A 15,771-nucleotide genomic window follows, 5' to 3' on the forward strand; every position below is an offset into this window, starting at 1 on the left:
TACCAATGATGTACTACATAAAAAAATACCACAACGATGTCTACAGTGTATAATCAATATTAATAATAATATAATATAAAATATGTAGCAATAATTTAACATAAGTATTTTGCCTCTCTCTCTCCCGAAAAGGTGGCAAGAATGATTATTACTATTTATTATTATACAGAGTGTTAAAAAAAATTCAGCATTTATATGATAAATAGTACACATCATGTGGACTAAAAAAATCTTAGTAAACATATGTAGGTTGAAAGCTAAAGCGTTTCTGCGATATAAACATTTGTAGGGAGCATCATGAATGACTTAATTCTACGTATTGCATGCGATATTTACCTTAATTTTTATATCTCAGAAACGGTTGAGCTTTGACCTATGGTCAATAACATTTTTTTACTCATTATAGTATGTATAACTATCTGCCATCTATATATAAGCTGAATGGTTTTTTTTAACACCCTGTATACGTGCAAATATATACCTGTCGACATTCTTTGCGTTATTTAATTGCATTTGAAGCGCAGAAAAGGAGACAAAAGAATGGAATGGAACGAGATTGAAGCATGCTAGAAGTTTGATGTTCGCAAAATTAATTAACGTGTAAAGTGCGCCGAATTGTTTTTGTCGCAAAATAAAAAGCTTCTCGCAATAAAATTCCTCCCATACCATGCGCGCCACTCTTGTAACATTCCATTCGTTGGAAATAACGTTATTTACATTATCTACGTCGCGCTTCACGCGAAAAGAAAACATACCAGAAATAACTTCTAATTTTTCCATGAAATTTTTTACATAGTAATTTTATGTAAAATAATTTTAATGTAAGGTAATTAAGTGTTTTTGGAAACATCAAATTATTATTTCACGCCTACTTGAAAACCTCTGTCTCTTTAAAGTACTTTAGTTTCTAAATAATTTAAAAATTTGACTATTCTCGTATTTCAAAAATTGATAAATAAATCGGATACGCTCTATCGTTATTTTCAACTTCCTATTCCGAACCGAAATGAACTATTAAGATTAAAATTGTTGAATTTTAAAAACGTAATATGGTATTTTTTATTATACAGATTCTGATTGCATGCAAAAAAATAAAAAATTTTTGTCTCAAACGTTTTTTTCAAAACATCAATAGTTGAAACTTTTTAGAATATTTTATACTTTATTCTGGCACACTTTATCATAAAATATAAAATATCTTGTAAACTATTTCTTTTTGGTAATTTATATTTATATATATATTTTTTTTATGCACAGAATAATAAAATAAATTAATTGTAAAGAAAATACATATGTATAATTGTTTTGTTAAAAAGATATGTATAACTGTATATCGCGAATCACACATATAATTTTTTTAAAAACCAGCATCCCTTATTTTAACAGGCGAATAAACTGGTGTTTAAATTAAATCTTATACTTATTATCGTTTGTTTTTTGATAGCTTCTTAATTAAAATAAATTTAGGGATCCTATGCGAAATAATTTACTTAGCCACTTTTCGTTGATACAAGAAATTAATTGGAGTAATAACGGGACCAGAGGACAATTTAATTAGTTAATAGATTGTAAGTGTAATTAAGATAATTTCTTATGGTAAATATTTTGCATAAAGTAGAAACTAGAGAATATAATAAAACGAGCAATCAAAGATGTTTTAATATAATTATATTCGATAAAATTAAAGCGGCGATAAAATAATTTTTCATAAATATATATTTCTTACTTAACTGAAGTACTATCATAAAAAAATATCACAACAATATCTGTAATGTATAATTGGTATTAATAATAATATAATGTCAAATATAAAAATATAAAATATATCGAATGTTATAAGCAATTTCTATAACAACCGCGCCAATGTCGCAACTAATGCCTTAAGCGACAGAATGACGCAAGATGAACCTAATTAAAATACAAATGCAGGATCGGCTTATATCGGCCGTTTTCAAAATTCGTCAGAGTTGCAATTATTGCTCATGGAGCATACGGTCAATCTCCAATTGAATTGTCGTGTTATTATTTATTATTATTTATTTCGTACATGTCAATTTTTTCTTATGTTTCAAAACATCATTCAGACTATTTATATTTTTAATTTTTATTACAATAAAGGCCTATGAAAGCTAACACGGATGTCGGTGTGTAATAGATTTTTTTTACTTTTTTTTATAATATCCAGCCACACGCGACGAATTGCGTATAATCGTCGGACTTGAAACACAACTTATTGCATGAGACCTAGAGAACTCATGTGAGTAATATTTTATTTTTAATTTCTGTTAAGATAAGTCTTCCTATATTTAGCATGATAAAAGCACAATTTTCTTACGATAAGTTCAATGTCATTGGAAACACGTGCAAATATAATAGTCAGTTCATTTTTTTTAAGGAGTTCTTTTAAAATGTTTTTTGCTTATAAAATAAAATTGCTTAAATTATTTATTTAAAATTGTCACACATCTTTTATTTATTTTTTGTTAATTAAGGCTACGTTTCTAGAGTATACATATAGTAAAAGAATAAGATTATTAAGCAAAAAATATGCAATGGTTAAGTGTATCTTTGACTTTAAAACAAAATAATTTTTTAATAGAATTTCGGATTTATGAATCTGTTTTAACCATAAAATATCTAATACTAAATTATAACTATACTATTTTTATAGTTACGCTTACAGTGATGTTAAACAATATTTGTAATAATTATTTTACGTAAAAAGTGGGAAAAAGATATATTCCAACATAAAAATACTCTTTGAAAAAAAAGTTACACACCGGTACAGACCTGTATGCGTAACTTTGTTAATAATCAATATTTAAATTAAAAATTTAACAATAATATTCATTGAAGTGTTATTTAATTGATTCTAGATTCTAAAGTTATATGAAATATCATAAATAGCTCAATAATGCCTTTGCGACCCGACACGAATGTTGGTGTGTAATAATTTATATTACACGTAATATGAACTAGATAGATTAACAGTAAAGCTATAATCAATTTATCAAACAATAACTTATGTATTTTGATACGAAAAACTTCGAAAGGTTGTATTATCACCGCGCGGATACATATTGCAAAATGCTATACTGTTTAACTTTGCGTAACTCGAAATGTGTGTAGTGAAAGAAAATACTGATTGACAAAAAACTCACGTGTATTCGTGTGATAATACGTTCGTAAATTACGTAAAAAATAATGTGTGATGAAAATATAATTGTGTGAAAATGTATTTGAAAATGTTTCGAAATGTTCGCAATTAAAAATGCATTCATTGATATAATGAATGCCGGCTATTGTGAATTGGCATATTAGCGCTATTATGTAAAAACAAATTGTTAACAAATAATTCCATTAACAATATCATTAAAATTAAGCCATCTAATAGCGGAGATATTAAAAGAGGCCATTCTATACTTATAAGAGCCATAACACCACTTTCTCCTCTACTTGCAATAGAAAAATACGTGCAGCATATATTTAAGAAGACATTTTAAGAAGCTAGAAAGCGTAACGAAGATAAGAGATTTAAAAATGAATGTAAAGTGAGAGGAGATATTTATATTAAAAAAAAGCGAATAAATTCTATTTAAACTTCGATTAGTTCGCAAAAGATTATCAACAGTGTAAGTGGTTTATAGAGATCGATCGAGCTTATCGTACACGCAGTGAGTCCAATTCAATATCACAAAAAGCATCATAGTATTTAATTATAACACGATAAAATTAGACATAAAATTATTTGTTTCAATGTTGTATGAAAATACGACAAATTCGAAAAAGATAAAAAAATACTTTCCTCTTTATTGACTAACTTAATCTTTACGGCTTCAAAAAATTTTTTTACGATTTTTTATTCTAAAAATTATTCTAAAAATTATTTCGTTCTTTGTATAACTGTATATGTGTATTTACATATTCAAATAAATGTAAGCGCGTTTATGTGATGACGTTAACTTCAAAGATATGAGGAAGAATTGCCTACAGTTCAACAATTATTTGACATGCCACATTGTATTGCCTTTGTACATACTTCTTATTGCGCAATTATACAGGGTCCGCCAAAAGTTCGGAGCCACCTAAATAATTTCTGAATGGTTCGAGATATTGAATTGAAATTTGTAGAGTTACAATGGCAAAATGTAATCTATCATTTCATCCACTTCAACTTTTCGAGGAGAGCAGAAAGGGAGGGGGGTTGAAAATCTTAAATGGCATGTGGAATCGAGTGACGGCTCGTTTGAAAGGGCTTTTCAAGACGAGAAAAACGCGAGGTCGTTGAGGTCTTTCCGATTTTTTTCGCAGAGTTCAAGCAAGGCCCACGGCGAGGACGTGAGGAAAATAAGGCTTCGTGCATGTTCCTCACACAACACACGCTTTGCCACATGCATTACCGTCCACTCAAGAACATGCGCAAAGCCTTATCTTCCTTACGTCTTCGCCGTGGGCCTCACTAGTGCCAAAAAATACCAATATTCAAATGAGCATAACTTTGCGAAAAAAAATCGTAGAGACCTCAACGATCTCGCGTTTTTCTCATCTCGAAAAACCCTTTCAAACGAGCCCTTAAGATTTTCAATCCTCCGCCCTCCTTGGAAGGTTGAAGTGGGTGTTTTCAAGATGAAATAATAGATTATATTTTGCTAATCTTACAAATTTCATTCCAATATCTCGAACCGTTCAGAAATTATTTAGGTGGCTCCGAACTTTTGGCGGACTCTGTGTATGAAGCAACGAGATAATTGAGGAATTATATATATCAGTTAATTATCCTAATTTCATGTCGACATCCTTCAAAGGCACTTCTATCTGTATGAAAACTAAGTACAAAAATAACGTATATAAATAGATGGTATATCACCAGTGCAAGTGTCAGTACGATATCCTTCACAAAGGCACTTCTACTTGTACTGAAAACTAAGTACAAATATAACGTATCTAAATAGGCGATATATCCCAGTGCAAAAATCAGCACGACTAACGAACGATAATGCAGCCGAGTGCAACAGTGTAAGTCTTTAACATCACTATAAGAATTAATAAAATTATTATATTATAATATAAGGCGTGATAATCAACTTGCACAAAGTTTCGTTATGAATTTAGGAGTTTGATAACTTATCTAATTGAAAGTGAACATTCCTTATCCATTCATTTGTATAAAAGAATTTTTTAATGTCTAATTTACGTTCAATTGATAATGTTAGAATGCCCAAATTTAATTTATGTTCAGATCCAGACATAGAAAAGACTGTATTAACTTTACGATTAATGAAGTCCCGCATACTGGTATGTATTCTTTATATATAACACAATGTGACAAAAAAAGTATTTTCTTTTTCTAATAATACGTTTCCCAAAGATTTTTTTCGCGCTGAACATGATGCCGTTGGCAAAATTTGCCTAGCACGTTAGAATTTTGAATAAATTAGAATGAAAAGGGCTAAAAATTGTGTTTTTAGCCACATTTAACATTTTTTTGCGTTAGAAGCTATAAAATTTATCAAAAATAAAAATTATAATATTTGATTATAAAACTTCAATTATAAGTTATAAAATTTATATTATAAAAGTTTAATTATGGTAAACTTTAGAAATAAAAGGTATATGTATATTTTAATATCTAGAAAAAATAGTATATTCATATTAAGTATATAGAGAGAGTTATAACTTTTACATCAATTGTATGTTATTATGCAAAATCGCTTCCAGTATCAGGATGTATACCGTCTGGTACATCACTCAACGTATATATCCGCGATTATGCGAAACTCCGTGGCACAAAAGCAATGTGCCACGAGGGTGGCTGCGGCGCCTGTATCGTGGCTGCGGAAATCAAGGGCGAGACAATGGCCGTGAATTCCTGTCTCGTACCGATACTAATCTGCGACGGGTATGTGTGTATTAACAGAGAAATTACACAATCGAATTTCATTTCTAAAAAAATAATGAGAATTTGTCTTATATAGCATTAGAAATCTTTCACATCAGAAATAGAAGCTTTAAAACTTTTATATACATGCTTAACTTTTTCCGAACTTTTATTGAATTTCTGTTAATGTTTCACACATTTATCAAATAATGTCGCAGATGGAATATTCGCACAATTGAAGGTATAGGTAACATACTAGATGGTTATCATACGATTCAAGCTACGCTTGCTGAGAAAAATGGGTCGCAATGCGGATATTGTTCTTCCGGCATGGTGATGAATTTATATGGGTACGCATTCGGCAAAGCAATTAATTGATTTATAAAGAAATATTAAAAATTTTGAACGTATCCAATCTTTTCGCAACAAATTAAATCTCTATGAATTCTTTTGACGTTATAAAATCGTATACGACATCACTATGATATACATATATTAGCTGAAGTAAAGCACAATCAAGCATAAATTTGAATATCGCATTCGTATTCAGAAGCGTTCAAAACTACGGTAATGCATTTACAATTTGCAGTCTCATACATGACAAGAAGTTATCTATGCAGCAAATCGAAAATTCGTTTGGTAGCAACATATGTCGATGTACTGGGTACCGTCCCATTTTAAATGCATTCAAAGGATTTGCCGACGATGCGTCCCCGTCAGCGATGAAAGACATTCGTGACATTGAGGTACTATAAAAAGTTTCATTTTCCTTTCGCACGATTTTTATTCCGATTTCAGAATTTTATCTACAACATTTTACTTTGTTTTCAGAAAGAAAATTTTATTTTGTTATTATAAATTGTTTATTGTCATTCAATATCATTTATCTGTTACTTATTATGTATAAGAATTCTTTTTATATCATTCAAAAATTAAAAGGGTAAAAAATGTAAGAATTAATTTACATAATTTATGTTGTAACTGGAATAAAATACTCTTTGCAGGAGCTCTACAAGATCAAAGAATGTCCGAAATATAAAATACCATGTACAAGTAGTTGTTTCGATAATCAATTTTTCCATAGAAACGAAACATTGAATATAAAGTTAGCGGATGCGGAATTCAACAAAGTTTACTCAATCGATGATCTATTCGCGATATTTCGTCAAAAACCGAACGCTACATATATACTAAATGGAGGAAATACTGCGCATGGTAATTTTCTTCTATTTAACATGAAGCAATAATTAACAGCAAATTGGTTTATAGAATTACGAAAACGTATAATAATCGTTGTTTACCTAAATAATTTAATTTTCCTTCACTTATAAATTAAATATATAAACTAATTACTAAAAATGAATGCACAATGTTTATAATAATTATTCTTTATTTCTTGAATAGACTTATTAAAATTCCCAAGTATCTGAATATTATTTTTTTATTATATTTTTTAAGAATTTAAATTTTTAAGTTATATCGAGTTTTCTTTAATTTAAATAAATACGTTTTTATCCAAATAAATTCTTCCTTAAAAAGGCAAGATTAATATTAAAATGGAAACGGATTGTTACATTTTCAACATTTAAATAAAATGCTCATAAATAGATTTCACTTCAGTTACATTTATTTTTTAGTAATGATTTTGTAATACCACGACCCTGTAATATCTTTACTAGGGTTTTAATGAAGTAAAAATCTAAAACACTTTAATAATTTTGCATCACAATTCTTACGATGAAACAAAATTTAAAGAAATAAAACCTAGCATGCACAAAATTGAAAATCTAATTTTGCAGGTGTTTTTCGTTCGAGCAAGAAAGATCTTTACATTGATATAAATGACATACCAGACTTGCGTCACATCGAAAAAACCAACGAATACTTGGTCCTAGGCGGAAATGCAACCCTGACCATGGCGCTAGAGGCCTTCCAGAAGTATTCATCCGAAACCAGATTTAAATATCTACGTCATTTGGCCCGTCATGTAGATTTGGTCGCACACGTGCCCGTGCGAAACATTGCCAGCATCGCCGGCAACCTGATGATTAAGCACATGCACAACGAATTCCCATCTGATATATTTTTGATATTAGAGACCGCCGGCGCTCATGTACACGTCCTCGAGAGTCCCGATCGAAAGCAGAGTTTGTCACTGTTGGAATTTCAGAAGATCGATATGCGCCACAAAATTATCTATAGCGTTGTGTTGCCACCTCTATCTAACGAGTACACATACAGATCCTACAAGATCATGCCCAGAGCCCAGAATGCCCACGCTCACGTCAATGCAGGCTTCCTCTTCAGGCTCTCTTCTAAAGGCACGGTAACGGAAGTGTTTATAGATTTGTTTATATTATTACACTATCGATAATTTGTTAAATTATATATATTCCAAATTTTTTGCAAAAAGGTGATGGAAAGGCCCAACATTATCTTTGGAGGGATCAACAAGAATTTTTATCATGCATCTAATACGGAGCAACTGCTGGTGGGTAAGTCTATCCTCGACAATCAAGTGCTGAGGACTGCTTTGAGGACGTTGCACGACGAAGTACAACCCGACCATGTGCTACCGGACTATTCACCGGAATTTCGAAAGACTCTCGCCGAGGGATTATTTTATAAGTTTGTGTTGAGCATCAAACCGGAAAATATAGATTCCAAACTCCGTAGCGGAGGCTTGTTATTAGAACGAGGTCTCTCTTCAGGTACATGCAGTATTTTATTCAGCAGATAGAGAATTTTATTCAGCAGATTGTTGGAATTATATCTTTATCTTTATTTTTCAGTATTTTTATATATTAAAAATTAAATTTCACTTAACTTTGGTTTGCTATATTTACGATATAAACTAACAATTCAGAAATTTAACGATATTATTTAGTTTACATGTCTCTCACGCAAATCTGAAGAAATTTTAAATAAGTCAAAAATCTTACTATTAACTTATTGCTAGTAAATCTTAGTATTACAAAAATAAAGAATTATAGGTGTTCTAGATTGTTCGAATTGTGCATACGAAAAAGTACGATTATCTTACAGGTAAGCAGGATTACGACACAGACAAGAACGAGTGGCCGGTGAATAAGCCCATGACGAAGTTAGATGCCATTAAACAGACATCGGGCGAGGCTCAGTATTGCAACGATCTGCCTCCATATCCCAAAGAAGTGTTTTGCGCTTTCGTCCTCACGGAAGTCGGTAACGGCAAGATCGACAGTATAGATGCGAAAGAGGCGCTTGCCATGAAGGGCGTGGTGGCGTTCTTCAGCGCCAAGGACATACCCGGCAAGAATTTGTGCATCTCAGCCGACAGCAAGTTGAATTTGTTACTGAACGACGAGTTGCTGTTCGTTGAAAGGGATGTTCAATATGCCGGCCAGCCAGTTGGAGTAATCGTCGCAGAGACGCATAATTTAGCGAATGAAGCCGCGAAATTGGTGAAAATTAAGTATAGTGAAATTCTAAAGAGAAAGCCAGTGATAACCATTGAGGATGCGCTCGCTACGCATGACGATACCAGATTCCTGCATACCAGAAACGTTCCAGCAAAAAAGAAAGGTGGAAATTGATTCTAGATGATTGGATATTTTAAAAAATGACGCATTAAAGTATACGGATTGTTTTTCATTATTTTACAGGAGAAAATACGAAACACGTAATAAAGGGCGTTTTTCAATGTGCCAGCCAGTATCATTACACCATGGAGACTCAGTCCTGCGTATGCATTCCCGTGGAAGATGGTATAGATGTCTATTCATCGACACAATGGATGGATATGATTCAAGTATCGATTGCGAATTGTCTCGGTGTTAAGAATAATAGGTAACTTATTCTAATCTGACCATGTCTTTGTCTCAGAAAGAATATCATTGATTTAAAAGTGATTTATACAAATTGTATCGGAATATAGAATTTAAACAATTACATAGAATATGTGCTTGCATTCTCTTGAAAAAAAAATTAAACTATGATAATTTATATTAAATTTCATATGCCTATCAAAAATTCAATATTAATTTGTAAGAATACTGTGTACATGAAATTAACAAAATAGATTATCAAATGTAAAAAATAGGAATAAATTAAAGAAGGCATGTTCTATCTTACCTGGAAATTAATTAAAGTAGATCAAAAATATGTTTTGTAAAATTAAATTAGCGTAATAATTATGTGAATTTAATTTTTGTAGTATTAATGTCTACGTGAGACGACTTGGCGGTGCATACGGAGCGAAAGTGACTCGCAATGTTCAAATTTCGTGTGCCTGCGCGCTGGCATGTCACAAACTAAATCGTCCAGCGCGATTCGTCATGACAATAGAGAGCAATATGCAATCGCAGGGCAAACGATTACCTGCGCGCCAAGAATATGAGATCGGGGTGGATGACGATGGAGTTATTCAGTATCTTGACTCGAAACACTGGGCCAACAGTGGCTGTAATTTCAATGACGCCCAAAGTTTTATAACGGTTGAGGCCATACAAAAGTACGTACATATCAAGCATACAGTATGTAATATAAATAAATAAAAAAGGATAGCATTTTTTGTAGTAATAATAAATATTACTGTAATATTAATCCTTGTCTGTTTCTGCACACATATAAAAAAAAAGAAAAATTTTTAATTTTCTTTTTAAATATTTCATTTTAATCTATTTTAACATTATTTACTTCTTGAAAAAAAGATTTTTCTGGAAGATATTACTTATAAAGTAAGTTAAATGTTTTAATAAATTTTTATCAAAATTTTGCATAAGTAAGTTAACAATAAAGAATAAATATTACAATATTAATATTAATATTAATATAATTACGTTAATTAAATTTAATAGATAATTTTCTAAAATTGTGTGTATGAATTAGAGAAAATTTTCGAAAAAGTAAAGATAATCTTTTTGGAAATTTTTGGAAAAAGTAAAGATAATCTTTTGCAATTGAGAAACAGATTTGGATAAGAAAATCATGTCTTTACTTTATGTTTATTTTAATGGCATTTTTGGTTTTTAATTAGTTTATATTTTGTTTTTAATTAGCGGCTGTTATGCAACCGATAATTGGACGTTGAACGCATTCGAGGTGTTAACTGATACACCGTCAAACACATTTTGTCGGGCGCCAGCATCTACAGAAGCAATGGCCATGCTCGAGAATATAATGGAGCATATAGCGAGAGTGGTGAAAAAGGATCCGGTACAGGTCAGATTGTCGAATATGAAGGATGTGGATAGAACCGTATTAGAAACCATGATAAAGGATGTGTCGAAATCGGCCGATTACGAGATGCGGAAACAGGCCGTTGAAACGTTCAACAAACAGAATCGTTGGAAAAAAAAAGGAATTGCCTTAGTGACGATGAGATTTACATTTAAATTTGTTGGATCATACGACGCCATGGTGTCGGTCTGCGCTCGCGACGGTACGGTTTGCGTAACGCACGGTGGGATAGAATGCGGCCAAGGTATAAATACAAAGGTATGATGTTGCAGATTATTATCAAAGTTATTTAAATATTCTAAATATCCTATTGTTGTGGACGAGATAAACACTTTTCAATAAATAGAGAAATTTGCTAAAGAAATACCGTTCCAATAGTTGAGTGTCTAGTTTAGAAAATCCAGATTGAAGGTTTAAGAATAAAATTTAAGAATTATCTTTACCGATTTCTATTTTAAAGAAATATGATGGGATGTGAGACTTTTTATAAATTTACTTATATATTATATATTAAAAAAACCAATTTAGTATATCTTAATCCAAAGTCATTCTTTTAATGCTAGATTTAATTTTCTCAAAAATTCAATTTGATTTTCTCAAAAAGTATAATAATAAATAATATTAAAAATAAATAAATAGTAAAAATATTAAGTAACAAAATATTTATAATGTTATTTCAAGAGAATTTCTATTATATAAATTAAATATATTGATTAATTATTTATTATATTTTCCTATTCATATCAAAATATTTGTTTTAGATCGCTCAAGTGGCTGCTTATACATTGGGAATCGATCTAGAATTAATTTCTGTCAAACCAAGCAATAATTTAATAACACCTAACAACGTAATGACTGCAAACAGTATGGCTAGCGATAGCTGCACATACGTAAGAAATTATATCATTAAAAACACTTATTTACTTATTTGTTTATAAAATGTAAATGCATACATAACACTGCACATTATAAGTTAAGAATATTTTGATTCGAATCATTGCGGCTAAGGATTGTAATTTTGATTATTACATTTATCCTAGGCAACGATCCAAGCTTGCAAGAAGATTCTGACGAGACTCGAGCCGATAAAAAATGAAATGAATAATCCGAGCTGGCAAGAGCTCGTTTTCACGGCATATCAGAAGGATGTTGATTTATGCGCGCGTCATATGTAAATATCGTTGTAAATCATTGTGCATCACAAATAACTAAACATCATATCGCACAAGCATCCCGACTATATCATCTTGACGTTTCTTTCCCGTAAAATGGATATTATAGTGCGGAATATTTATACAAAATAAATTATTTTCTGTTTTAATAACACGTAGATTGTAATATTTGTAGTTTAAATATTGCGTTCGCACTTCTCGCAATTAAATGTGAATAATAATATTGTCATCATTATGCTTTCAATTTTGATTAAATAACTGTAAATTCCATATTTAAAAGACGAGCAAAGTTGCGACAGTTTTGTGTTCTTATTCAGTAAATAATGTCTATTCACATTACACTTACCCCGGTAGGTTTGCAGCATCACAAGACGATACGATCAGGCCTTACGGCATTTACGGTGTCACCATCGCTGAGGTAGAGATCGATGTGTTGACCGGTCAGCACATCATCAGAAGAGTCGATTTAATGGAAGACGCCGGTATAAGCTTGAATCCGGAGATCGACGTCGGTCAGGTGGAGGGAGCTTTCGTGATGGGAATAGGATACTGGACTTCTGAGGATCTGATATACGATCCTAAAACAGGAATATTAACAAATGACAGAACTTGGGTACATTATTTTTATAAAATTTCAGTAAAGCTAATATTGCCAGGATGCGCAATTGCAATTGTAGGTCTAGTCCTAGGAGAATATATAATTAAATTATCTAAAATATTCTATTCTTCTTCTTCTGTAGAACTATAAGCCGCCAGGAGCAAAAGATATTCCCGAAGACTTCCGCGTATCCTTACTTAAGAATTCGGTCAACACGTTGGGCGTTCTTCGTTCAAAATGTGAGATCAGAAACTCAGAATTCTTTTGTTCTCGACTCTCCATAATCAAAAACTTGAATATAAGGTCCACATGTTTGCACACAATTAAGGAACATTTAGAAATTCTTTTGCAAGAATTTGCAAATATAAAAATACAATGAATTTACAATATTGACTAGAATTCCATTAATTTTTGGATTTTTTATAACTAGATAAACAAAATTAAAAGAAATTTAACAAAAGTAGAAATGAATTCGTCTAATGTACAGGGTGTTGCATTTACATATTTGGCAATACGACGGGTTGCGCGACAGATTTCGCAGGGGCAGGCACGACTCAATTGATAACGATAGTATACATATGTATATGGTATGGATGGTATACATATGTATATCATCGTTACCTATTGAGCCGTACCTGCCCCTGCGAAATCTATTGCGCAACCCATCGTACTACCAAATATGTAAATGCAACACCCTGTACAGAGATACCAGAATTGTGTGAAAATGTTAAAGACTCGATTGCCGATTAATCGTGAAAATTTCCTTGCAGCAACCGGTGAACCATCGCTTTGTATGAGTTACGTAATTCTGATAGCGATTCGCAACGCGTTGAACTCCGCCAGGGCGGATGCAGGGAATACGGATGAGTGGTATCGATTGGGTAAGTTTTAAGTAGGTTTATGCAAAGTATACTCGTATCCTTAACAATTCAACTTATTCAATATATAACACGAATCATATAACTTTATTATCTAAATTTCTACAATTCTTGCAACAAGAGCGCAAAATGTTTAATTGCACATCAGTGTGACGCCTATACATTAGAAAAACTTTTTTTTAAGTTTTACAATTCGACTTTTTCTCTCTTTCTTTTGCGTGTGTGAAGTTAGCACCTCAACAATAACATTCCATAGTTAAATTTAAATTAAAAATTGTTTAGAATCCTCAGTATAAACTATAGAGAACTCTTTGTCTCTTCAAAATGAAGCCGGAACTCTAATCAGAAACTATGGAATTTTATTATTGGGATGCTAACTTCGCGCACGCCTTTCTTTCCCCTTTAAAAACAAATAAGAGAGGCAATGATTTCAAGAAAATCCTTGCTGGATTTTATAATCTTTTTTAATCGTTTTTAACTAATAAACATTACGCTATTTAGAGTTTTATTTTTTACTTTTTACAAAAAAAATAAATATATGTATAAATCAATTACGTAACCATGATAACCTGGCATTTGTGAGCTATCAAAATACGATTCCTACTTTGTGCTGATTAGTTATTTATGCAGTAAAAAGTGAGCAAAACAAAAAACCAATCAGTATTACGAAAGCATTGCTAAAATTAGATGACTAATTTATTCTTATTTTTATCCATTTCTAGTAAAATATTTAAAAATATGTTATTTTAAAACTTAAATCATAGACTAAGATGTGCGTGTGTGTGTGTGTGTGTGTATCTGTGATAATTTTAAAGTCCTCTAAAATTTTTTCCTTATAAATTAGTGCATATATACAAATTTTCTTACAAAAACTATTATTATAATATATATTTCGTATAATATGTAATTCGTAATGTTTGTAGATGGACCGTGTACCACCGAACGTATCCTTCTAACCAGTTTATCCTGCAAAGATAACATGGTGCTTTGAGAGTGAAGGTGAGAATTTGTTCATGAATAAACCATTGCTTGAAATAAATTCTATAATTATCATCTTTGTCTTTTTAGCTGTTGTCTAACCGGCAGAAAAGATATATCTGTAATATCCCTTCTTGGCTTGTATGTGCTTAAGTGAATACATTTATTCCCATTTCATTCAATATATCTATTATATGTAATTATGATATGTTATAATATATAATATAATATACAGTTATGTTAATATAATATACAGTGCATCGTAAATACAAATTCGTAATACTTATCTTTCTCGAGAAAATCCACAGAAACGATTATTATCGTACCTACGTAAATATTAAAGATCGACTTTGTTTGAGATATTTCCATTTAAAATGTAAATGAGAAAAGAAGTAATAAAACGGGACAAACGGGGATTGTAGCATACGAATAGATTAATTTGCAAAATGAGCTGACACATGCTATTGCAAACACGTGTGCGCAAAATGCAGAAAAAATGCAATGTATTTTTCCACGGCGCCGCCCATATGCTATTCTGATATATGTCATTTCGTTCGCAAAATAATCCTATTTACGATATTCACGCTACGTAAGAAGTGAATATTTTAAATTATACTTTCTATTACTCATAATGAAATATACTTGCAATAGAAATTAGAAATTAGAAATACATGAAGAATATTTAGAAAAAGATTAAGTAACAGAAGTAGCAGATATTACATTGTTCAGAGATAAAGAGAAGGGAGAGGAGACGTTGATGTATATCAAAAAAAGTGAATAACTTCGCAGTTCTCGTTCAGTTCACCAAAGGCTATCAACTGAGAAGGACATTAATAAAAATCGAAACCGACATTGAGAAAACCATTGCACGTATACAGAGTAAGTCCAACTGAAAGAGAATATTTAAAAGAAAGCAGTCATTTTATTGCATGTATATCCGCGTCTTAAGCTTTGGCCTCGAATTATAGTTATGTATTGATGAGTCAACCAAGTTGATTTTGTTTGTTTATTCAGAATAAATTTTAACTTCTCGCGCACTAAACGGTA

General features: G+C 31.3%; 2 protein-coding genes across 10 annotated transcripts in view; both read left to right on the top strand.

The window, feature by feature from the left end:
* The first annotated feature begins 4,817 nt into the window (after nucleotides 1-4,817).
* On the top strand, nucleotides 4,818-14,942 carry LOC105453841 (xanthine dehydrogenase/oxidase-like). The gene is made up of 19 exons (XM_011696074.1): nucleotides 4,818-5,016; nucleotides 5,240-5,295; nucleotides 5,719-5,899; nucleotides 6,097-6,228; nucleotides 6,468-6,624; nucleotides 6,883-7,093; nucleotides 7,678-8,204; nucleotides 8,292-8,589; nucleotides 8,924-9,442; nucleotides 9,523-9,706; nucleotides 10,074-10,370; nucleotides 10,918-11,356; nucleotides 11,860-11,988; nucleotides 12,139-12,269; nucleotides 12,625-12,883; nucleotides 13,011-13,107; nucleotides 13,639-13,749; nucleotides 14,670-14,745; nucleotides 14,815-14,942. The coding sequence occupies exons 1-18, from the start codon at nucleotides 4,997-4,999 to the stop codon at nucleotides 14,735-14,737; spliced, it is 3,816 nt and encodes a 1,271-aa protein (XP_011694376.1). The 5' UTR covers nucleotides 4,818-4,996; the 3' UTR covers nucleotides 14,738-14,745; nucleotides 14,815-14,942.
* Nucleotides 14,943-15,491: 549 nt separating this feature from the next.
* Nucleotides 15,492-15,771, top strand: part of LOC105453842 (xanthine dehydrogenase 1-like) — a 38,037-nt gene continuing 37,757 nt past the window's right edge. For 8 of the 9 annotated variants that reach the window (XM_011696083.1, XM_011696082.1, XM_011696081.1 and 5 more), the window contains exon 1: nucleotides 15,492-15,603. The gene's annotated coding sequence lies outside the window, so the exon portion shown is untranslated. Of the gene's footprint in view, nucleotides 15,604-15,738; nucleotides 15,769-15,771 lie in introns of all 9 variants that reach the window. The other variant, XM_011696076.1, reaches the window with a different exon arrangement.

This window comes from Wasmannia auropunctata, unplaced genomic scaffold, assembly GCF_000956235.1.
Source record: "Wasmannia auropunctata unplaced genomic scaffold, wasmannia.A_1.0 LD335994.1, whole genome shotgun sequence".
NCBI lineage: Eukaryota > Metazoa > Arthropoda > Insecta > Hymenoptera > Formicidae > Wasmannia > Wasmannia auropunctata.